We start from the raw sequence: 25,532 nt of genomic DNA on the forward strand, positions 1-25,532 counted from the left end.
TTCATCCGACAAAAGGGTGTTGTGTCTGTCCGACCTCCGCCAAGGGAAGAGCCCTTGAACTGCTCTGTGAAGTTAATGAAAAGTGTCCAACAATAGTTGAATGAAAGATGCAAACTGAGGACAGCGTCCGTTATTAGGTGTGTTCAAACCTTTGCGTTATGGGGAAAGGTTTGGAGAAATCTTCTGCCATCTATGTGTGAATCATAGGGCTTGTAAAATTCTATGTTGGACGGGCTCTCTCCCACCTTGTTGAAGTGCCAGGTCCTTATGAGGAGAGAGAAGAGTAAAGAGCAGCTGAAGAAATAGCTCGTGAAAGGAGAGGTGTTCTCATATGTCCAGCTTACATGGATGGAGCTGCTTATCTGGGTATCTTTCTTCTACAGCCCATTATGTTGAAGCTGTTAGTTTGGATGCTTTATATTTTTGCATCTGGCATAGTGATACCGGTGCTGTTAAATATGCGATTTGCCTGTCGCCTGCATTTTCCTACAAAGATCAAGAGGGACATAAACAAGCCCCAGATATACTTTATGTAGGTGTTTGGCAGTATTATTTTATATGGCTTGGAACTAGTGAATGGGAACTTTAAAAGAAATTGTTCATATTTTTTGCAAGTTTGAAGTGTGCCGGGACTTTGTCAAATTCCCGTTAAAATAAATACGTCAATTTCACCTCCCTTCCAAATTCATTTATCTTGCTTTTTTAAAAGGTGTTTTCTACTTTACCTGATGTTTAAATTGGATTCGCCCGTTTATGCTGTTCTTTGCTATATCCCCCACGTTTTTCTTAAATGAATTACTAATGACAGAGCACTCCATCATTCCCTCTCTGCAGCCACTTTAAGGAAAGCATGGTGATCTAAACCTTTTAACCTATTAAAGATGATTTTCCCCAATTGAATCAGACCCACCACAGGTGTAATAACTAATCATTTAAACTACACCTGCTATTATGTATTTTTAAGCCATTATGCGTGTTGGATAGATGATAATTCATGTTTATTGCATTGTCCGATGGATCCGTTTTGCCTACACCAGGCTGATTAATGTATTTAAAGAAATAAGAGATGCAATTTTTAAAAAAAAAAATTGATGGAATGCGCCAAGCACTGCATTGAGTGCACCATTAAACCCATCAGAACTTTGCTCTCTGACCAGAAATGCATATACCAAGGACTGTATTAAAAAAGCAAGGTGAAACCTGTGCGTTTTAGTGGTGGGATTCTGTTATCTTTCTCTGTCATGGAAAATTTTGGAAGGATGAAGGAAAGGTTTATGCTTCTACCAGTGAACGTCAGGAGCTGTGCCGTTGGCATTTCTGGCTTAAGACCCGCCTGGCCACAGTTCCTCTGACACCTGGGATCCGTCCCAGGGTGTGTGGAACCTATCATATATACAAATGCTGTCCTTGTCTTGTATGTTGAAGGTGTATTTTTTCTCCAGGTGAAGAGCAATTAACCCTGAGGCACCTGATCTGGGCAGATGGGCCTTGAGCCTGTGGGGCCTGGGATGGTGCAACTGTCCACCGATTCCAAGGCCAGCCTCTCCTCCTGTTTTTCTCCTTCGTCACTTTCCCCTGGCTCTTAGCTGCTTTCCTTTTCTTTTTGCCTTCTTTTCTGTTCGATCTCCTCTGCTCATCCATCACCCTCTCCTCTTCCTTGTCTCCCACTTTCACTCCATTTCCTTTCCCTTTTCTCTCTTCTTTCTTCCCCTGTCCCATTTCTTCATAAGAATGCAACCATTTTGTTGATGCTTATCAGATTTTTCTCTATTTGGATGCAACCTGAGGGGCTTGGGAGTGAGTGTGTAGTTTTGGGGTTCTAGAATCCTGAGCATCGATTTCTCTTTTGTCCAGGACCGATTGGTTATCACTGCAGTTCATGATGGTAGTTAAAGTGTTCACAGTGTTGGACAGATTATAATCATTCCCAAGGAATGCTCCTGTGTCTTATCGCTGACAGTCCCAAATTTGGGAGTCGGGGATACCTGAGTTCGTCCTTGGGGTAGAGTGTCTGACGCAAGCCTCCCATGGAGGGATCACAGGGGAAATACATCAGGGGTTTGCCCTGAAAATTTTTTTTTTTCTTTCTGATTTATCCTCATATCTTTTGTTACCAGAGAGGTGTGTCTGGTCTCATGATGAAGTTCATATAAAATATGAAGAAGATATTTGTAGCTTGTATTCCATTTGTAGTCATAGTACTTTCTGTTTGAATCTCTGTTCAATTGCTGCCTTAGTTTGAAAAATCTTAGAAAACTTCCTTACATTTGGCCCTTTAAAAATTTTTTCTTTCAACAACATATGAGCAAATTTCAGGGTCTGTTGACTTTACCTGTACCTGGAAACTAAATGATTCTTTTGGTTCTGAGGAGATCAGTAATGCCAGTCATTTACAGTGGCCCCTCTCCTGTGGGGCAGGTTGGCATTTCCCCCATCAGGTGTGTGTCGGGGTGGAGAGCAGACAGGCGGTGTGCAGGCGCACGCTTCGTGTGCGCTGAGCGACGTGAAGGTTAGTACCACCCGTAGTTTTCCTTCTACCCCCTGCTTGGCTCATTCATAGATGGGTAGATTTCTTTAAATAATATTATTTCCAGAGGTAGGTAGATAATCTTTTAGTCTGTCAGCTCTTAGCCATGAAACCCTAAACTTTGTCCTTTGAAGGCTCTTTAGAATTCGGCTCCATTGCATAAGAGGGACCAGTGTGAGTGTTGGTGACTTATGTAAGTCTTCCCAGCCGGTGGGTGCTCACTGCCTTGCCTGGCTCTGTAGAGGCAGCCTGGTCTCTTCCCTTCAGTTGCTAGCAGTGTGGCTTGGGAGGCAGCCTGAACATTAGAAGACAGTAGACCTGTGTCTTCAGCTATATGGCACTCACCATCTGCACCAAAGAATTGAAGAGAATGGGGAGATCAGAGATGGCTTGCTTGTTCAGGGAAGACTTCGAGGAGTTAGAGCAGCCTATAGCAGGCCTGGGCTGCTGCTGCGTGTGCAGTGTTTACATTGGTAGAGGCTGGAAGGTAAGGCCTTCTAGAAAAAAGGGCGTAGCATGGACACAAATGGAGCGACATGGGTAAGTGTGGCCAGGGAGGGCTCCCTGCTGAGGAGTGTGAAGAATCAGCTTGAACTGGGAGAACAGGAAATGATTATTGCAGGTCTTAAAAGCTGGGCCGAGGGGATTAGATTTGATAGAACCAGATAGAGGAAGCCAGTGATGGTAGGCGACCAACAGAGTCTTTTATTTAAGCAGATTTTACATGCGAGAAATAACTGGTTAGTTTGACCCCAGTATTGCGCTTATTTCTATGGACCTGGGATAAACGTGTAGGATTCTTAATCTTATAATGTAGACTGTTGACGTTTCCTGCTCTTCTTTGTTTTATCTCCCCTACCAGATTGCCACAGCAGTGAAGTTTCTACAGAATTCTCGGGTCCGCCAGAGCCCACTTGCAACCAGGAGAGCGTTCCTTAAGAAGAAAGGTACAGGTTCCCCATGCCTGTGCACAGTGGCCTACAGAGGGGCTGGGACAGGGTGGATGGAAGCTGCCGTATTAATGACTGATCTCTTATAACTGCCCCACTGGTGTGGGAGTGGGGGTGAGGGAGGCCCCCAGTGGGAACGCATGCTTCTTTTCTTACAATAGAGCAGAGATGCTAGGATTCAGATAATTGAGCGCTAGATGTAAGGCCAACAACTTGGCCCAGGGCAGCCTGGCATCAGCTGTGTTCAGCAGCAGAAGAGGCCCGGAGAGAAGACCGGGGAGGACTCCTGCCCTCTGACCTGTTCTTCTGATCGTGGCCCTGGCTACAGAAAGACTGGCCTTAGATTATGAAGTCAGCTGCTTCAGTAAAGAATGAGGAAGAAAGAGATGAATGAAGGATGAGGGAAATGAGATGACTAAACAAGGTCAGGTTAAGGTCAAGTCTGGGGTCAGTCTGATTTACAGATTGAAGTGGTAAATTACTAGTTTTATGGTATTTCTGTAAGCAGGGATTAAATGGATCTTGACAAATTCAATATTGTATGAAGCAGACAGAATCTCTTTTGGTTTTATTGAAATTTAAGATATGTTTCTTTTTTTGTGAAGTATATATTTAAAAAAGTATCAAACAAAGAAATTTGATTTTTTGCATTCTTTCCATTCTTTGCATGTCTAATTTTCTGGAAAGCTAGGAAGTTGTTTAAAGGCCCTTAAACACCATGCGTGAGGGGAAGTGAGTTAACTCTGCTCTCCCTGCCCACCCCCCCCGACCCCCCCCCAAACAAGACTCTTTTTCTTTAAGGAACTGGAATGTTGGTCTCAAAATTCTGGGTTTTGAGCTTTAAGTCATTAGTGGCTGAAATGGAAGAGGGTGTGGCTTGGTGGTGTTTCCTAGGTCTGCTTCATGGTATCCCACTGAAGTGATGCTTCAGTTCAGAGGACCATGTAAAACTGGGTCCCAGGGCTGCGCTGGCAGAGTTAGGGTAGGATCAGCCCAAGCGTTTCATTCACAGGCAGCTGTTTAGAGGCACCCTCAGGGCTGATCCCTGTCTGTTATTGAGTTGATGAGGGGCACTTACTGGCGGCATCCCGGTTCCCCCCACCCCCAACAGGAGGAGATTATTAAAATTTGGAGTGCACTGGCTGGCCCTTCCACTCCACAGCCATCATGCTGTAAAAGAGTTTTTCCTTGAAATATTTGTACCTATGGGGAGTAATTAATCATAAAAGCTCAGGGGTTTCAGCTCTCTCATCAAAGCATTGAAGCTGGGGAAAGCTGAGCCTAAAAGCTGTGCTGATTACCCGGGGTAACCTGAGACAAAATCCATAGTTGCCAAGAGATCCTTCGCCCCAGTATATTGTGCAATATTATAACTGCCTGATCTTCTCCTCCACTGACAATGACCAGTTATTCCTCATTTTCTCTCAAACGCAGCTGGGTTAGAATTTCATTTGCAGAAGGTATTTAGAGCAATTTAGAGACAAATGTCTCTGGTGTTTGCTTGGCACTTCCCCACTGCAGGCTTTGCTGAGCAGTTTGAGTATCAGGAGCTCCATCTAATCTGTTTAATTTTAATAAATCCCTGACTGGGAGAGGAAGAGAAAAAAGAGAGAGAAACTCTGGGCCAAATAATACTTCTTTTGACTTGGTCGGCTAATAATTACTGTAGAAAACTGTCCTGTACAACTATCATTTGTTGCTCCTTTAAAAACCAGCGACCATCAGTTAATTAATTCAGCTCAGAGTGTTTGCCCTGTGCTGAGAACAGAACAGACGAAACTCCTGCACTCTAAGAGCTTGAGTTCTACCAGGGGAAGGCAGACAGTGAAAGAAAACACAAAACACAGTTTATCAGATGGCAGGTTCTATGGAGAGGAGTGCCTGGGTGGTGGGCTGGAAGGAGTCGGTTCTGTGTGGGAATGGATTGTGCTTCTCAGTGGGGTGATTAGCAGGTGTCCCTCGGGGAGGGTGACATGTGAGCGAAGACCTGGAGGAGATGAATATTTGTTGGTACAGAGCGGGTGGAATTCCTTCTTGATCCTGAATGTGGTTTAGAGTTTTTAGAATGCTAGGCAGCAGGAAACCAGAGAGGCATCCTACCTTTCTTCTAAAGAGAGTTTACCCCGCACTTAAACCTGGAGTCCGTGGACTTAATCACCCACCTCCATTATCGTCTAAAACACTGCTTCAGTCAGTAATTATCTATTTCCGAGTTGAATCCCAATAGAGTAAGTTCTGGCAGGACCTTTTCTGGGCAGAGAATTCCAAGGTTTGATGGGCATCTGGGGAAGAAGAGCCCTCTGTGGATTTAAACTTCACTTTTCACATTTCTCGTTCTCAGGGTCAGGTGTACACAGATCACGTTCACGAAGCTTGATACCATCTCCGATGGGCTGAGGGACGAGGGGATCTTATAAAGCAGTGAGCCTGTGCCCTGTCCCTAACAGTAGTTGAGAAGGAAAGGGAGTTGGCTCTGTGGTCTTCGGGGGCGGGGAGTGTGTCTGGAGGGGAGGGACCAAGGCCCTGGCGTCCTCCAGTCCTATCTCCCACAGGACTCGCTGCAGTGGAGGGTTGGAGCAGTGGGTTTGGGGAGCTCACAGCTACTGTAGTCTTGGCTTTTCTAGCAAATGTCACTTCAGGGAATTGCAGTGGAGCCCTGTCTTGAATTATAATCTTGACTTTCTCTTTTTTTAATAAACATCTCTTTCCCGAAAAGGCAAATCCAATTTTGTTTTTCTTTTAATATTATTTAATATTTAATATAGAAATTGAGGTCCCTGTAGTGCATGTCACTTCAGTGGAAAATGAGGGTTACTTTAAAAACATCAGCTGAGTTTGTTTTATTGTGAAGCTGCAGCCCTGAGTAGGAGCCTGGTCCCACCTCTGTAACTGACAGGTTAACCTGTGCCCTCTGATTTCAGGGCTGGGGAGGCCGGGGGAGCTGATGGCGTAGGGTTTGCAAGGGTCTTTTGTGGTTTTGTTTGTTTGTTTTTTGTTTCTTTGAGATCTCTTTTGGATGCTTCAGAGTCTGAACATGGAGTCATTAATGAGAAACATGAAGTTATTAGAATCATTTATCATTTTCTTTGAAGCTTGTGCTGCCAGTTTGTGTAATTTACAACATTTCTTTCTTTTATCGGGAATTTTTTTGGATGCAAAAGAAAAGCAGCTGTTCACCTTCAGAGTATTGGAATAAATGTTTTTGTTTCCCATCCAACCACTTGATTCTGCAGATGACATCAATTGCAGAGTCAGCCACACATGAAGATAATTGGACTGTGTGTGGGGTTTAAGCCCTCATAGAAGGAACGGGTCTATATATAGAAGCAGTTCTTGCCAGGCAGGCATCAGTATCTGGGGCTTTAAGCAGGCTACAGTCCAGGAGGTTAGAGTAACTTAAAAACAGCAGTTGGATCAGTCCAGAAAGTTAGAGGCTTGGATGCTGTCATCAATAAGCTTATGTTGATCTGACACCCTGTCCAACCACAAAATGTAGGAGGCAGTCTGCTTCCAAACATGCTTGGCAGGCTGAGTATAAGGTGGGTAAGAGAGAGGAGCCTGTTAATGGACGGTAAAGGGGTAGATGAGATGGGGGGAAGTAGACTTCTTTGTTAGCTTTCTCTCATATATCTGCCGCGAGACAGAGTTCTAGAAAAGAGATGAGCGTTGTCGGCTTTCCCATGTGATTTTGCATGGTGGGGCCTGGGTGGTGCTGACTGACCCTTTGGCTTACTGTTGTCCTTCTCAAGTGTATAAATCAAGGACTATATTCTCCTTCATCTAATAAATAGAAGAGGGCTGGGGGAGGGTGAAGGAGAATGAATCAAATAAAACACACTACCATGCTTCCTCATTCTAAAAGGTGAAACAAGATCTTATCTCTCCCCTGTTCCTGGAAGCGGAACCCCCAGTAGCACAACTGCCTCCTTGCTGGAAATGAACTTGAGGAAGAAACCTGCCGGTCTCAACCTTGGTAGTGGGGTAGAGGTGAAGGGCTTCTCTCACTCCAGTATTTTAAGGGGGAGTGTATTCTTACACAGATTTCAATTTAACTCTCTTTTATGACTTTTCTTTTTTATCATTTACGTCCATTTCATGAGGTAGTTTGCATGTCCTTGAATGGAATCTCGTTACCATGAAAGCTTTTTTAGCATTGATTTCATAACAGTCTTAATTTAATAGCTCCGTCATTACTGAGTAGCTCTGGGAGTGGGGCCCTGGCTTTCCAGGTCACTGACCTTTTAATTACAAACCTTGTTCTGATGGCCAGGTTATCGACTGGACAGCTCCCAGCTTGTGCCCCCAGGATGAAAACGAAAATAACTGTTTCCTCCCTCATCTCCAGGAAAAAAAAAATTGTAACCTCATGTGTTTCTAAAATTAATTTTCTCCTTCAGCTTTGCTTTATAATTAATTCTTTAATGTGTCTTAGTAAAGCCAGAGTATTTTTATAACACGGTTTTTTTCTAGAGCTTGGGTCCAGCGGATAGCGTGGAGGGGGCAGGGATGAAGAGTTTGCCAGCTTCCACCCCATGCTCGATCAGGGCCTATCTCCTCGTCCTCAGAAACTCCTGCGGCTGAGCTGGAAAGAACAGTATCAGCTCTGTGAGGGGCTGGTCCAGCCCTTCTGATTCTTTGCTAAACAGACAAGGATTGCGGCATCATGATGTAGATGCATTTCTGCATTTGCTGGAATAATTGAACCTTGCCTATCACAGATGTTCCCATTCTGAGAAAAGACTAGGGTTGGATGAGTTTTCTTACTGAGTCCTAGCTCTCTGCTAGTCGTGGGTGACTGGAGGACACAGGGACCTCTGTATGGGATTCTGCTCAGTTAGGAGCTTAGAGCTTGGGTCCATCTAGATTCTCTCTCACTGACAATGAAGGGGGAGAGAAAAAAGGGAGGACAGTGGCCTGTAAATAGGATGACCACGGGTTCTGGCTTGCCCAGGACTGTCCCAGCTTTAACACTGGAATCCCACATCATAGCCTGCCCCTCAAGGCCTGGGCAAACAGGTCACCCTCACTGAGCAAGCCTTACTCTGGAGTGAGGGCTACTGAGAGAGACAAAAAAGGGTGTTTTGGGGAAGCCAAGGGAAGAAGTCCATTAGCAGTCAGTCCCCGTGAGTCGGTTCAGCTTGCCCTCGTGCAGCGTCTTACTTAAGCACTTCCTGCTCTCATTGCCCCAGCCCGGTCCTTCTCTGACCCGATGGGGGTCCAGTGCAGAGAGCCTCTGGGGGAGGCCGTGCTGCCCTGTGGGCGAGCAAGGTACTGCCAGAGCCGGAGCAGGCCGGGCTGCATGTGGCGGCCGCCTGCGTCCCGAGGATGATTGAGCATCACCATCCATCTGTTGTGGGCGGAAGTCTTTCTTCCCTGCCAGTCCTGCATCTGCATGCCCATCACCTGCTGTTCGGGACCAGCTTATCCATCATCCTGACTGGTGTTCCCCCCATCCATTTTCCTGCTCCCCTTGTTATCCACACTTGTCTTGAGCTCCGCAGATTTTTTTCAGCATTTAGGATGAGCGCTGAGCAGCTCGGCTGGCTGATCACTGTGGCTTCCCGGTTCAGAGGGGGAGCCGGTAGCACTTGCTCTCCCCAGACAGCTGAGTCAAGTGCGTTTCTACTCCTCTCCCTGCGGTCAGGGGACAGCTGCACAGAGGAGCTTGAAGGGGAGGGGAGACAGCTCTTTTAGATTTAGTGAGTGGTTTTGAGATTTTTCTCTGAAAATGAAGAATGACTCCTTCTTTCTTGACTTGTGTGCCTGCAACAACACTGTGAGGAAAAACAGTGTGACACCGCCATGTACATACAGTACTGTTTTTATTTTTAAAGATTAAAAAAAATTTTTTTAAAGCAAGATACGTACATGGTTTTAAGAATTCAAACAGTGAAGGATAGCTAGTGAAGAGTAGGTCGTCCTGTTGTGTCTTGCTCCTGCCCCCGAACCCATCCTCTTTCCTAGAGGATGCTGCTATTCACAGTCAGTCCCCTACATATGAATGAGTTCCATTCCGAGGGCACTTTCCTAAGTCCAGTTTGTTCGTAAGTCCAACAAAGTCAGCCTAGGTGCCCAACTGACACAATCAGCTGTATTATATCATACTTTAATAGGTTTATAATACTTTTCACACAAATAATAGGTACATAAAAAACAAGCACAAGAGAAATAAAGCAAGCATTTTTAATCTTTACACTGAAAAGTACAGTGGTACAGAGCAACGGCTGGCATCCAGGAGCTGGCACACAGGTTCATGTCTTAGAAAGTTCACAAAGGTTTGTATATAAGGGACTTACTGTGTCATTCCAAAGATCTATCCATATAAAAGCACACGAATATTTAATAGCATAAGCACCTTTTAAATACAGTGGTAGAATGTTTCACACTTTACCTTATGCTTGCCATTGTATCTTGGCTTGCATTTGACTTTAATACACACAGGTTTGCCTCATTCTTGTCAATGGCTGCTTATTACTCCACTGTATTCCTCTGTGATCATTTTTTTGAGTCAGTCCCAAATTAGGGGACATTTAGGCTGATTCCTGTCTCTTGTTTCAAACAATGCACCAGGGAATATTCCTGCCTGTATATTGTTGGACACTGTGCTAAACATTTTCTGTATGGTACCTAGGCTATGGTATATTTTTCTTAAGATTTCAGGAGACCATGTCACCCTACCCCCAAAGAAAAGAGAACTGTTTTTTAATATAAACATGACCATAGTTAGAAATGAATAAGAGAAAAAAGACAAATTATTATGAACACTGGGAACAGATTTGTATTCTGAGGGACATTCTGGTCACTGGTTACATGAAAAATACTACTCTTTCTAAAAGAATCTTTTTTTTTTTTTTTAATCTCAGTTTTTGAAGGGAGGTGGGCTCACAAATTGAATTTTTGATTGAAAATAAACATTCAAATAAATGGAAAGCTTCAGAAACTTGAAAGTGAGTATCTGTTTTCAAATGAAGTACAGTCTGTCAGTATTTCCCAGGGGTTGATTCCAGAACCTCCCCCAAAGGATATCATAGTTGCATATATCCTACGTATCCTCCCATTTAAATCATCTCTCATTTTACTTATACTACCCAGTACAATGTAAATGATGTGTAAATAGTTGCCTGTGCTCGACAAATTCAAGTTTGGCACTTTGGAACTTTGTAGAGTTTTTTCCTCGAATACTTTTGATCCATGGTTGGTTGAACCTGCAGCTGTGGAAACTGTGGATATGGGGGGCTGCCTGTCATCCCTCAGTATCCAAGCAGGGATTGGTTCCAGGGCCCAATCAACAACAGGGACTAGCAATATCCATGGAGGCTCAAGTCCCATAGTCTACCCTCTGTATCAGGGTTCAGCATCCGTGGATCCAGCCCACCTCGGGTCATGTAGTACTGTAGTATTTACTGAGAAAAATACACGTGTAAGTAGACTTGCATCCTTCAGACCTGTGTTGTTCAAGGGTCCACTGTATGGCTTAGTTTTTTTTTTGTTATTGTGGGATGTGGTGTGGGTCCTGGGCTGTAACTTAGGTGATCAGCCTGTATTCAGGGCCTGGTGTGTGCAGAGTATTATTACATTATGGCTTCATGAAAAATGAAATACTTGTTTTATGGAGGAGAGGCTCATTAGGAGGTGGGAATGGCTGCCGAGTGCTTATCAACTGTACCAACGTCTATCCATGAAACATAGCTGGACCGCGGGAGTGAGCAGACGCTGCCGAGGGAGCCATGGAGTAGAAGGCTCGGTGGGGCCATAAGCACCTCAAGGAGGGTGACTGCATCTTCTCCTCCTGACAGTCTCAGCAGCTACATGGCAGCCTCGGTCACAGGCCAGTGAGCAGCAGGTTAAGTGATTGGGTGTTAGTTAGAAGACAGTTACCTGGGAAAGTTTCAAAAGGAGGTCTGTTCTTCGTACGTCCTCAGTTTATTTATTTGTTCAGCCCTGCATACATGGAAAATGGCTTCAAAATCACTACCTAAATGTCTTACCAATACTCTAGTGTTTATATAAAGAGTATTTATATGCAGTTCTTTTTGTCTTTAAGTCTTATAGAATCCAGCGAAAGCATTCTTTTCAAAGTTACTTAGGTCAGCAGAACTCAGTTTTGACCTAGGCACAGAGGGAGGCAGTGGGTGTAGGTGGTCAGAGCAGGAGGAAGGGCAGTGTTAGTGAGGGAGGCTCACACAGAGACCCGTGTGCGGTTAGCTGGATTGGCCCATTGGGTCCTCAAAAAGAAGAGAAACGAGGTTGGTGAGGTGGACAGTGAGTGAGGAGCCAATGTTAGGGCTCAGTGTGATAAATTTAACAGTTGAGGGCACTTTCGAACCAGTTGAAATACTCCTTGAGACTGTACTTGAGGACATTAGGCTCTGTGTATAGACTGAATTGGCCTGTCGATAAGACCAGCTATGAAGAAGGTCCTGCCAAGTCCTTTGTTAGGTGCAGAGAATCTGGACTTGGAAGGAATAGCAGTAGAAATGGAAATAGAAATGACATATTTATGTGCAGAACTTTGTGGTTTACAAAACACATAGATGGCTTCTTTTCTTCTTCACTGTAATCGTGCATGTGGTTATAAGCAGGTTAATAGATATTTGTTGAATGAATGAATGAATGAATGCATTTAATCTCCCATTTCACAGGTGAGGAAACTGGGGCTCAGAAAGGTTAAGTTGTGCAGATTAATGGCAGAAAAAGAACTAGAACCAAGTCTTATGCCTAGAGTTCTTTGAACCATACCATCTATTTTCAGGAAAGGAAGGACAGAACTACAGACAGTGTAGAAAAAGGGAGTAAGCCAGGCTCAGTAGTAGATGAGATGTATGAGGTGAAGGAGACAGGACCAAAGTCGACCCTTAGGGTTGCTGTGTTATGTTAAGCAGCTTTATTGAGATATAACTGACATACAGTAAACTAACACATACTTAATTTGTACAGCTATAAAATTTGACCTATGTTTGTGTACCTGTGAAACCATTGCTGCAATCAGATAATGAACACATTGGGACTGCCCTGGTGGTCCAGTGGCTGAGACTCCATGCTCCCAATGCAGGGGGCCCAGGTTGAATCCCTGGTCAGGGAACTAGATCCCACATGCTGCAACTACAAGGAACCTATGTACCACAGCAAAGATCAAAGATCCCGTGTGCTGCAGCTAAGACCCCATGCAGCCAAAAAAAGATAACACTGATCACCCCCCAGGTATTTCCTCATCCTCTTTTGTAATTCCTCCCTCCTTGCCCAAGCACATGCTGATTGCCCAGTAAGCATTGCTCTGCTTTCTTTCTCTACAGATTTTAGTGCATTTTCTGGAATTTTTAAAAAATTAATTAATTTTTGGCTGCACTGCACTGGGTCTTCGTTGTTGTGCGAGGGCTTTCTCTAGTTGGGGCAAGCGGGGGCTACCCTTCATTGCGATGTGAGGGCTTTTCATTGCGGTGGCTTCTCTTATTGCAGAGCACGGGCTCTGGACACCCTGGCTCAGTAATTGCGGCACATGGGCTTAGTTGCTCCGCAGCATGTGGAATCTTCCTGGACCAGGGATTGAACTCATGTCCCCTGCACTGACAGGAGAATTTTTATCCACTGTACCACCAGGGAAATCCGCATTTTCTAGAATTTTATGTAAATGGAATCATGTAGTATGTATCCCATTTTGGGTCTGGCTGTTTCTACTCAGCATGATAGAGATTCACCCATGTTGTCACATGTATGAGTGCTTCATTCCTTTTTCTTGGTGATGAGTATCCCCTTGCTTTGGTTATACCACAATATGTTTATCCATTCACCTGTTGATGGATATTGGAATTGTTTCCAGTTTTTAGCTATTGAAAATTAAAGCTGCTATTAACATTTCTGTATAAATCTTTGTAGAGATGTGTAATTCCTTTTCTCTCAGGCAGTTCTGAGGGATAGACTGTCTGATCATATGATAATTACATGTTTAACTCTCTAGGAAACTTCCAAACTGTTTTCAAAAGTGGTTCTACCATCTTCTGTTGTTAGCAGTGGTGGGTGAGTGTATTAGGGTTTTGAGCGTGGAGAGAAGGAACCTATAGGTATTTTTATTTGTAACTTGTCTCCAGTAGCAATACCACATGGCTTTGGAAGCATTCTTTTGGAGTGACTAAATAATTGGTCAGGTTTGAGATACTTCAGCTGGGGAGGCAATAGGGCCTAGATTGCTTGGATTCCAATCCCAGCTTCACCACTTTCTGTGTGTCCCTGGGTAAAATTCTTAACCTCACTCTGCTGTGGTTTCCTTATCTGTAAAATGGGGTTAATGATAGCGTTTATTGCAAAAGGTTCTCATAGGAGTCAGATGAAAATAGTGTGAGAAGTACTTAGCAGCGTGCCTTGGCACTAAAATCATGGCTTAATTAACGATGACAGTGATCAGCAGGACACGTCCTCTTAGAAGGTATATTCTTAATAGGCTATAATCATTTTGCTGTAATGTTATGTTAAAAACATAACATTTTATGAATAAATAAAGGGCTACACTGGCATGTGGGAGACTGCAATGTGGGAGACCTGGGTTCGATCCCTGGGTTGGGAAGATTCTCTGGAGAAGTGAAAGGTTACCCACTCCAGTATTCTGGCCTGGAGAATTCCACAGACTGTATAGTCCTGGGGTTGCCAAGAGTCAGACACAACTGAGCGACTTTCACTTTCTATGTTAAAAAATAAACTTGTTGGTATCAGAAAAATTCAGGCACCAGGAACCTCTTGGAATTCTGGTCAGAGAGTGATTTAATGTAAGAAGTTGGACATTTCCTCATTTGTTGAAAAGACCAAAGGAGTGGACACAAAGCCAGGCCTCCAGGAATTACTTCCAGAACATTGAAGGACTAACTTTCTGGGAAGGCTGCGCCCTCTGCTCAGCCAGGAAAGTAAGGGCTCAGGAGGCTACCCCTGGGACTTTTGAGTCACACCCTTTTAGGGACGTCCCTGCTGTTCCAGTGGTTAAGACTCCACCTTCCAGTGCATGGGGAGTTTGATCCCTGGTTAGGGAACTAAGATCCCACATGCCGCTGGGACATTAAGCCTGCAAGCTGAAACTGGAGAAGCCTGAGCAGTGCAGCGAAAGATCCCACGTGCCAAAAGTAAACTCGATGTAGCCAAATAGATAATTTTTTTTTTTAAAAGGAGCACACCCTTTTAGCTGTATTCCAGAGATCAGGACGTCACTGCTGCTGCCACCGCAGGGTGTCCCGACATCCATAAAGACAGTGAGTGGCAGGACATTGGAATATGAACTTGGCTTCTACCTCTGACAAAATTGCCTCTTGACCCCCACAAATGAAACTGGAGGCTAGAGATTGGACTGTAGTAGGAAACTGTGGTGTTTCCAGTGTTCACTTGACAATCTGCTGATGTTCGCAGAACTGGCGGATACAGGTCTTTGGCCTTATTTCCACTTTCTGAATCACCTGTGAGTGCAGCCAGAGCTCTAGCTGCCGAGTGTTGCTGTGGGTGTGCCAGTCTCTCTGACACCAGAAGCCCCACTGGATGCTGTTGGAGGAGTCCATAGAAGAAAGGAGATTCACAAACGCAACAACATAGTTGCCCCCAAACAGGGTACAAACACATCGATGTCACATTGAAAGCCCCTCTCTTTGTTGTTGTTCACTGTCTCAGTTGTGTCTGACTCTTTGTGACCATATCTTTTTGCTTTTTCATACTGTTCGTGGGGTTCTCAAGGCAAGAATGCTGAAGTGGTTTGCCATTCCCTTCTTGGTAAGAAAGTGGTTTGCCTCTTTCTTACCGAAGGTTTAACTTGGTGTTTTTTAAGTTGTTTTCATAACAGTCTACAAAATGAGGGAAACATTCATTGTGTTTCAAACCATGCTAATAAAAAAAAGAGTCAGGCAAAAGAGAGTTTGCCTTTCCAGTCTGGAAGCAGGTGGCAGTGGTTTATTTGTAAATCTAAAGTATTTCATTCAACACAGAGCAGACTGTGTGTAAGGATACGTTTTTAGTTAACTGTTTTTGAGAAGAGCTGGGCCTTTAGTTGTTAAGAAAAGCAGTAGTGATACATCCCCAGTTTGTCCCAGAGATAAATGCTGATGTGTTCTGTATCACATCGCTAGCTTTTCTGAGATGATTTTAAAGGAGGTTTTTCTGCTAAGGGTAGGCGAGGGAGTTTTCACCAGAGGTACTGCATGATCTGTGGGTCTGTCAGAAAATGTTGGAAGTGGAGACTTCTGAAATTTAACATAAGGTAGAATTTAAGGCTGTCTACTGAAAAATATTTTATGTTGATTGGACTATAATTAGAAAGATTCTTAATTAACTTTGGATAGTATTCATTCATTAACTAATGCATTGTTATATTAACATTTTTGAGTCTCTGCCTTCTAAAAATAAATTTATCTGCTGCTGCTGTGTGTGTGTGTATTACAGTGTCTGGTTTGTGGAACATAAGTTAGCATGCTTTTAAATGTATTTTTCATTGTAGGTTTGCTGAGTTGGTCAGTCAGCAGCTTTATGTTTTCTCCATCTTTGGAGTAGAGGTAACTCACTAAAGGTCCTCAGTGAATAGAATGATGGGGTGTACTCTTTCTTTACACATATGTGCACATGCACACACTCACACACACACACGCCAGCTTATATTTAACTCGTGCTAAGAACTGAATGACTACTGATTTTTCCCTTCCACTTTAAACAGACCTATGTTTGGTTTCTAAAACATTCTGATAGAGTTGTTCTTCTCAGATCTCACCCCTTTCATCAGATAGAAGATGACTTGGGAATGCGTTAGTCTCTTACTGTTAATTATTCTTTTTAGTTTCACAGCCCTTTAAAGTAATCTTTCTGTAATTAAATTGTCGAGTAGATTGTCTTTAGTGATAGGGTGGTCTTTAAATTTTCTGTAGATTTTCAGTTTGTTACATGATTGCAAAAGCTTTCATTCATAAAGTTGAAGTTTACCTTATCATGGCATTTCAGGGGAAAAAAATCATGCCCCTCTGTGATAAATTAAATATCACAACCACAGAAATGTCATCTTTTCAATGAAACCTACAGTGCATAGGAATGAGGCTCTCTTCCACTCCGTTTTTGGCTTCAAGCTGGATCTATACTCTTAACCAACAAGAAAAATATTTTACCACCAACAGTGGTGAACCTGTGAAGCTGAAGAACAAAGCCATACCCTCTCCTGCTTTCTGAGTCACAAACAGAATTGTCAATTAAATTATTCTAATTGCAAAATTTGGGGTCTTGGCCAAAAGAACACAGGTTGAGTTTGAAGAAGAGGCAGTTTAAAAAATCAGTTTAACTTTACAAATGGAGCTAATTTGTACAGAATGTAATTGGAAGAGAATAAATATGCAGCTTCATGATGACCTCTCTTTTGAGTCCATTTCTGGTATTTACATACTTTTTTTTTTCAATCAAAAGGCTCTCCTTTATGCAGTTCTGCAAAGAGGAGACTAAGTACCAAAATAGAAATAACAGAAAATTATTCTCTGGAAGCCCTTGATACCTGACTTTGAAAGATTTTTATCATTTATTTGTTCATCCATCCAAGTATTTATGGAGTGCATATTTCTTTTACTGTGCTGGTCCTGGGGACTGAATATATACTGGTAAATAAAACAGCAATCTGGGGTAGAGACAGACTTCCCCAGAAATCTGAAATGTGCAAAAATTGTTAGAAGTAAGCAAGGTGCTGTAGTAAAGAGTAAAAGAGTTTTGATAGGGCAGGGGAAGACTTGCTTTGGGAGGACTGCTGAAATTAGAATGTGAAGAACGAGAGCAGGATAGCCAGCTCAGAGACTCCGAGGTAGGAAAGGAGATTGACTTGATCTGGAAACCTATAGTCGGACTGTAGCTGTGAGTGAAAAGAGTGAGGTCTTTCCAACTTCCATCTGGAGATGCTGTTGGGGGACCAAAAAAAAAAAGGTTCTTTCGATTTCCATATCCCCTAATTTGGAATCTTTCATATCACCCAGTCACCAAGCTTGCTCTGCTCACCATGCATTCCTAGTCTCATGTCTGCTGAGCGTCATGCTAAGTGCAGTTGGGGCACAAGTGGTCCATGCCCTCAGAGAACTTTGTGTTGAGACTGGCAGCTGCTTAGAAGCGTAGGGACTGTGATTCATGAGCAAGTCTGAGACAACAGATAGAGACTATATGATCACCCCCAGCCTATCTGTTCTGCTTTATAATTTAAGAGCATTCTCACATGCATTTGCTCGTTTCATCTTCACAGTAACCTGGGTTATTTCTTCCAAAAAGTGTGCATGTGAGTGTGGAGACTAACAGGAGTCCACCACATTTGAGAAATGTGCCTCTGTCCTCACTAAATCATTGAGTTTCAGTGCATCGTCTGCTCACGTGGACCAGGGAGCTCTCCCCGAAGAATCATATTATTAGAAATGAGATTATTTATTTTATCCATGCCATTTCATATACATTTCTATTATCAGGAATAGAAGATGAATTTAATTTTTGTCCTCTTTAGTTCTGGAGATTGTCTTGTTGTCTTCCACGAGGGTTCAACCCAGAGAGTCTGTGGTAGTGTTCGAGAGGAGGAAGGCTCAGACCTGGGGAGGACGGCTCTGCTAGCGAGTTCCGTTGACTTTGTTGTTCTATACCGAGGCTTTTATCAGGACAAGAAAGGGTAAACAGGGCTGTCTCTGCACCGGCGGAGAGGTCGAATGGTTACATTGCACAATCTTCCAGAGCATCTTGCCGCAAATACATGGGTTATATTAAAAATTGCAATCATATCATTTTTTATAGTAAATTGCTGACCTTATGCAGTAGAATCAGCTTTATTGAATTTCGCCAAAAATGCGTTTATAATTCTGCCATACACACATGATATTCATGTCCTTGCTGCCCATGTGGAAATGTCCCTTTTTACGATGTTAAACAAATTAAATCGACTTTCTCCTGAGCTGCCTGCCTCACCTTTAAGATCCACTCTGAGGAGTCGAACCTTTGCGGAGTAGCGTGTGCCTCCCTCAGCTCGAATGTCAGCGTGCAAAACACTGGAGTCTGGCACCGTGGGAAGCCTTGCCCCAGTGGCACAGGTTTGGCCTTGAGATTATTACCAGATGGTACCGGGCCAGTTAATGTATATCTTGTAGGCTGAGCGCTCACATGACCTTATCGTAATTACTCTGTTTTGAGGGAATGGTAGGTATTTGTTTAAAAGGATCTCATGGTGAACCAAGAGTACACAGGTACAGTTAGTTCTCAGCTGTTTACTTGTAAATATTTATCACGAAAGTTTAAACCAGTTTTCGTTTAATTCCCTGCAGCTGTACTCCCTCTCCAACCAGTGTGGGATTGGGGATGCAAAACAATTTCATTGTTAGTCTAACAGAAGCACAATCAGGACGTTATAACGCATCTTTAAATGAAACATAAAGAGTTTTTAATTTGCTTTTTAGAATTGTTTGCTTCGAGTTTTATCTCTCCTTTTCATATATCTATTATCTATATATCTACATAGGTGTTTGTATAAATTGTTGGTTCTCAGATAGTGTTGCATGCAAAGGCAATATGATACAGTGGAAAAATCATCCATCCACTGACCATTTATTAAATGTACATTTTCTTCCTGTCCCAACATTTGTGCTAAGCACTGAAATTACAAAAATAAGGTTTAACATTAGTCTAGTGTGATTCCACAGTATGCAAACAACTGCAAGATGGATGATAAAATGTTACAAGTGCTGAAATAAGTATATGTATAGTGACCCAGAAGGGGGGGTGATTGGTTCTGTGGTGGGTGAGGAGGACTAGTGGGGATGGGTTAAAAAATGAGGCGGTTACCCTTACAGGAGTCCTTTTAGAGGATTAGTTGTCTTTAGGGTTTGGGGAGTGGCGGTGACTTTAATCCATGGCAGGATGGGATGGGAACACAGTCTCTAAAGGAAGAAATAATTCAGAGAATCAGGAAGCAGGCTGTTAAGTTGGGGAGGTAGCAAGGGTCAGAACTTTATATGCATGAACACAAGGGTTTGGATTTTAGTGTATAGACGGTGGGGAAGCCATTGAAGACTTTTTTATGTTGCATAGTCATGGATCCCATTTGTATTTCCGAACCTCGCCCTTCAGGTTGGGTGGGCACTTAAGAGCTCACTGCAAGAACTCAGGGGACAAGGGCAGTCGCGAGAATAGAGAAGGTGATGGATTAGGGAGAGTGAGGAAGTAGAATTGGCAGGATTCAAGGAGTGAAGGAGAGGGAGGAATCTGTGCTCACTGTCCAGAGTTTTTGGCCTGGGAACTGGCTTGGTGAAGAGCGGATGAAGGAGTGAGAAGAGTTCCAGACCCAGAGTTGGAGATAGTGAGAGGGAAAGAGGAAGGGAAGTCGATAGACCCTTGTGATGTGGCCAGGGGTTTTGTGGTTGGAGACCCCAGTCAGGCTGTCACTGCCCTCGTCAGGCTGTGTAGTGTTAGTCCCCTTGCTTTCGAAGTTGCTTCCACTGGGTGACTGATAGTCTCACTTTCTCCACATAGACATTGTGAAGTGGTGTTGCTGAAATCTGAGGCTCTCTAAAGAAAAAGAAGTTGGCATTTATGAAGCAAGTGTTGTTTTATCTGGAAATGGCTTCTCAGTGAGAGGCCTGTCTGTGTTCCTGGTAAAACCTGCCTCTCTTGCCAAGAAGCGGGTCCTACTGAATTGGACCATGGTCATTGTGGGCTGCTGCTCCCACCTGTCCCTGAAAACTCATTCTCCAGAAAGCTCCTCTCTCCCTCGGCACCTGCTCCTTAACTGTTCTCTCTGAGTTTGTCCGTTTCGGTCATGTTTGTGTGTATTACCACTGATCTTTTTGTGTGACAGGTGGCTTTGCTTATGTGGCCTCAGGGCGTCCCCGCACACTATAAGACACGGTGGTTACAATGACCTGACCCCTCAAGTACCTTGGTTCTCTGGTAGCAGATGACCTTCTCGGTACCGGTACCTTAACTCCTGCAAATCGATGAGTCAGAGGGGTAAAAGGTGTGGGGCTAAGGCAGAGAGCCTAGCGGTGAGAGGTTCCAACAAGAGTGAGAGTGGAAAAGACCCAGTTAGCAACATGATAACCGGTTAGCCTGGTTGTCTTCCTGGGAGATATGCTAGTTTCCGGTCACTTGTAAGAGGGCTGGAGAAGAGTGTTTCCCTTCCTCTGGCCCCTCCCCTGGTGCTGGCCCCTCTCCCCCGAAGGACTCTCGGCCACTGTGGCTGGAGGTGTCTGTCTTCCCAAGCACTGCAGCCTCGGACACAACGCAGCTCCATCCAGTCCCATGTTTGGGGCTGTGAAGTCGACTCATGTTGGCCTGAATTCTGATCTGCAGTTCTGAAGAGCGTGTAGTTGTAAACTTTTCAGTATATCTGAAAACAGATTTCTTTTCTTTAGGCATCGTGTTCACTTGTCTAGCCTTTCCATGGAAAACAGCCTCCTTGCTTGATCTGCGTGTGTGCTCAATCACTTCTGACTCTTTGCGACCCCATGGACTGTAGCCCGCCAGTCTCCTCTGTCCACGAGATTCTCCAGGCAAGAGGACGGGAGTGGGTAGCCATTCCCTTCTCCAGGGGATCTTCCCAGCGCAGGGCTTGATTTGAGGCTGCCTTGAAGCATATCCGGACATCTCTGGATCTCACCCCTCCTGCCTCCCACTAAAACCACCTGCAGAACTGACCCTCCCTCCCCCAATAACTTACACCAGCCACACCTCATCTCTCACTGACCATTTCTGTCTGAGACCCTCACTGTATTAGTTCACTTTGCTGGCTTTCACCTCTTCCTTCTGCCTTTTCTTTTTGTCATTAAAAACTGTAAATAAATGTTAAATTAAAAAAAAATAAATGGTTTGAACCTTTGGTATTGTTATCCATTCACCTCTGAGAAACTCTTCAAGACATGGACCTAAAGAGCCTTTCTCCTTCCTTCCTCCCTGTATACGTAGCGGGGAGAAGGATGCAGAAAATTGTGGATGAAACCATGTTAAAAATGATTTTCAGGGTAAAACAAGAGAGGGAAAAAATCAACCTTTAAGGAAACCCAAAAAAAGCACCTCTCATTATGGTAATTAAATGGCAGCATTTAACCTATCAGGATGCTGCATATGTGAGACAAGCGAGGGAGCTGTGTATTTGAAATTAGAACTCTAATCCTCAGGGAAGAGAATAGTTAAATAATTTGTTTTCGATGTGTGAGAGCAGAGCTGAGAAGGTGTGAGTCTGTGTGCACAAGTGTGTGTGTGTGCACATGCATGTGCATGCCTGTGCACACTGGTGCCCATGCTGGTGCGAGGCTGGGGCCGTGTTTACCAGGAATGCCCTGGAGGTTGATATTTATCAGCACCTGTGTGCTGTCAAGAAGCACACAAGCTGCTGTTGCCCGTTCATTAGGTTTTCAGAAGAGCCGGGGCCTCACCTGTGGCCGGCGTTGCATCAGAACCGTAGAACTTGCTTCACTCTGGCCCTCTGGGACTCACCGGAATAGATCTGAGAGACAGGATGAGACAGATGGAGAAAGAGAGAGACAGGAATTAGGGGAAGGAAGAAAGCGAAATTTTGAAGAGTGCGCACAGCACAGACTCTGCAGGACAAAGCATTCTAGCTCCTCCGTCTGGCGCTCACGAAGGGTGGACATTCCACAGAACGCTGCGCACAAGCAATGACCAGGGACAGCCTTCTCCAGACAGGGTTCCCCTGCCAGTGTTCACTGCCAATGGCGGGGTCCTTTCTGTGCCAGGAGGCAGTGTTAGGATTCAGAATGGCAGAGAGGGGCAGTGTGTCCTGTCTGCCCCCTCAGAGTGGCATAACTTCTGTCTTTCTGTGCCCCTGGCAGGGTTTGGGGCATTATGCACGCCCTGCCCCTCTGCAGGCTGTTCCACCTCTCCCTAGATATTCCCATAGCTCGGCAGCTGCGATTGGAATTCCACAGGACAGGCTGATGCGCAGCAGAGGGGGCCCTGCCCATCTGTCCCCGCACCCCTCATTAGGCCATGTGCTCTTTAGTGACTGGGGTAGGGGGGTGGTGTGCTGAGACTCATATGGTCTTTTTAGGCTCCCAGTCTCTGCGGTCTCTATGAGAGCAGGCAGGGTTTCTATTATACTAATAAGGAGCCCCGGGGACGCTGGTTACAGTGTGATAATCGTCCCCTTAGAGGCCCAGAGGCATCGGTGTGCGCTGACCTCATCCCGGGGGAGCGCTGATGAAACCCTGACTCTGCCTCACTGCCCAATGGGTGGGGGAGGTTGCCAGTGTTTCTCCTGCGTTATTATTACCAGGCTTACTTGTCTTTGGGGCATTTCATCAAATCTTCTTTAGTTTTGCTTAAGAACTTTGGTGAGCCTGATGGAAAATTTTCTGTAATAACTCGAGTGCAGCAACACATGTCACAAATACCAGCTAATTACTCCCCAGAGTACCCTGGGGACAGTGGAGGGGATGATAGTAGCCCTGGTGTTTTTTTATCCCCATTTTGTAGACTGAGAGACTGAGGCATCTCAAGGGAGACTGTGGCCTGAGCCAGAGGGAAGGCTTTGTAAGCTGAGGTTTTGAGCTCCTGCCTTTTGGCTGCTCTTGGAACTGTTAAGTCATTTAGGAAAACACCCTGGATTTTGTGTTTTCCACTTGCTGCTGTGTCTTAGACATAACTTCGTGTCCATAAATATGGATCTCTGTCATCGGTTTTGATCACTGTCTGGTGTTCTGCTGAGATCATATACCATGATTTATTTTACCCCATCCCCTTGATGGATAGTGTTTCCCAGGTGGCACTAGTGGTAAAGAACCTGTCTGCCAATGCAGGAGACATAAGAGACGCGGGTTTGATCCCTGGGTTGGGAAGATCCCCTGGAAGAGGGCATGGCAACCCAGTATTCTTGCCCAGAGAATCCCATGGACAGAGGAGCCTGGCTACAGTCCATGGGGTCACAAAGAGTCAGACACAACTGAGCACAGTCATATATGTCCCCTTGATGGGTACCTGAGTTACTTTCATTTTCACCATTATAGCAGCTCTTCTCTAATATTCTTGAGAGGTGGGTATTTTCCCACTTTCAGGGATTACTTCTTTAGGGTAAAACCCTTTGAGTTGGAACCGTGGGTTCAGAAAATGGGCTTGTCTTCATTTTCCTTTGATTTGCTGACTGCCCTCTAAAGAGGCTACCTCAGCTTCCAGCCTCAGCACCTGTAGTCAGTGCTCTGAGCACAAGTTTCAGCTCCATGGTGTCCAGCCAGCTGGCTTTTAGGATTTCGTCTTTCACTTAAACAGTGAAACTCCCTGACCTCAAGAGCATAGAAATACTCATCAATTTTTTCCTTTTATAGCTTTAGTTTTCTTTTGTGGTATTTTCTTGTTGTTGTTGATAGTAGAGCTAGAACCTAATTTTTTCCCTAGTGACCAATCTGATTGTTCCAGCTTTTGATGAACAGTTGATTTCTTCCCACACCCATCACACCTGTCACCTTTGTTATGTACTAAATTCTTAAATACACTGATGTGTGATCAAGGATATCCTGTTATCATTCTTTGAAATACTTTCTGTTTGTTTTGCTAACACTGCAGTATCTTTGTTACTAGAGATTTGTGACACATTTTATCTGTTGGTATAAGTTGTGCTGTTTCTTCCTTGTTCTTTTTTAGAATATTCTTGGCTCTTCTGGCCCTTGTATACTTTTAAACTCATTTTAGAATCACTTTATCACATCTCCCCCTCTTCTTGATCCCACTCTACCTGTACCGATGGCCAATTAAAAATAAAATCCTTTTGCGGTCTTGATTATAATTCAGCAGTGACTTTGGAAAGAAATAGGCATCTTTGCAATGTGTTAGTCTTTCCCTCCACCTTGATGTGATGTATCTTTAAAGTAAAGCATGTTTTTCACTAATGACGTTTTACGAAGTCTTTGCACGGTTCCTGTGCATTTCCTTTAATTCTAAGTACTTTTATTATTGTTGATATAGGACCTTTATTTTCATTATATTTTCTAACAGATCTTTGCTAATATTTAGGCGAGCTATTGGTATCTGTGTTTTTAAAAATCATTTTACTGTGTTCTTTTTAATAGCCTTAGTTCTTACCAGATCTCTTAAGTCTTCTCAGTAGTAGATCATGTGAAAATAGTAATATTTCTCATTTCCAGTGTTACATGACTTTATTTTGGCTGGGCCTTCCAGAACAGTTTTAATTGATTATGAGTGTTCAAGGAGTAAAATGGATATGATCTCATTACCTCCTTTTCTTCAGAGCATTAATTTAGAAATGAAGGGCATAGGATTATAAGAGAAATAATCATAATGGTCCCTAGATTTTTCAAAGCTCGTCTTCTCCAAGGGACTTCATTTTTTTTCACCTGTTCTGGTGATTATTTTGTTCTTTGCTCAAAATTGTTTGACATGCTCGTAGAGGCTTGGTATCAGAGGAGAAACTCAACATTATTTCTGTTTTTTTCTGGAGAAAATCTGAAAGACAGCGGGCTTGACTTCCAAAGTCACTTGGCCAGTTTAGCTTAACGAGTAGATCTTGGGAGTCATTGCTCCTCTAGAGAAACAAAGCCCCATGGTTGGGGGTGGGGTGGGGGGTAGGCGCTGGCTTATCACTGGAGCTGCTGTAATTGTTTGCACTGTTGCAGCTCTTCCTACAAACAGTGTGAGTGTGGGTAGAAAAGGGCTCAGTTTTGCCTGAAAGTGCACATAGAACCTGAACACTCTAGGACATCAAAGTAACTATTCTGCAGAAGTGGAGACTTCTGCATCTCAGGGACGCGTGTACGCCCGGCCCTGTGACCTCAGCACATGCGTTCTGGGATCGCGGAGCAGCGGTGTGCTGCGGGCCGGGCTCGGGCGGTCCCGGTCTCACCCGTCTGGTCCCCTCCCTGCGTTGCCACCAGCTCAGAAGACCCGAGCTCTCCGTTTAGCCCATCTCTTCCCTGCATGGAAACTTTGGATAGTTCTTCCTTTGTTACAGGATAAAGTCTTGTCTGTTTATAGTCTTACCATCCTGTTTTTTTTCTTCCATCTTTTTATCTTGAATAGTTTAAAATTTACCAAAAAAATTGAACGGTGCAACAGGCAGCCAGATACTTCTTACCCAG

At 44.1% G+C, this 25,532-nt stretch overlaps 1 protein-coding gene across 6 annotated transcripts in view; it reads left to right on the forward strand.

Moving 5' to 3' along the window:
• PEX14 (peroxisomal biogenesis factor 14) overlaps positions 1–25,532 on the forward strand; it is a 140,231-nt gene that overhangs the window by 48,124 nt on the left and 66,575 nt on the right. For all 6 annotated transcript variants that reach the window (XM_070474268.1, XM_020890857.2, XM_070474267.1 and 3 more), the window contains one exon: positions 3,390–3,474. In XM_070474268.1, the coding sequence (XP_070330369.1) occupies positions 3,390–3,474 (85 nt within the window). The remainder of the gene's footprint in view (positions 1–3,389; positions 3,475–25,532) is intronic.

Source organism: Odocoileus virginianus, chromosome 11 (genome assembly GCF_023699985.2).
Source record: "Odocoileus virginianus isolate 20LAN1187 ecotype Illinois chromosome 11, Ovbor_1.2, whole genome shotgun sequence".
Taxonomy (NCBI): Eukaryota; Metazoa; Chordata; class Mammalia; order Artiodactyla; family Cervidae; genus Odocoileus; species Odocoileus virginianus.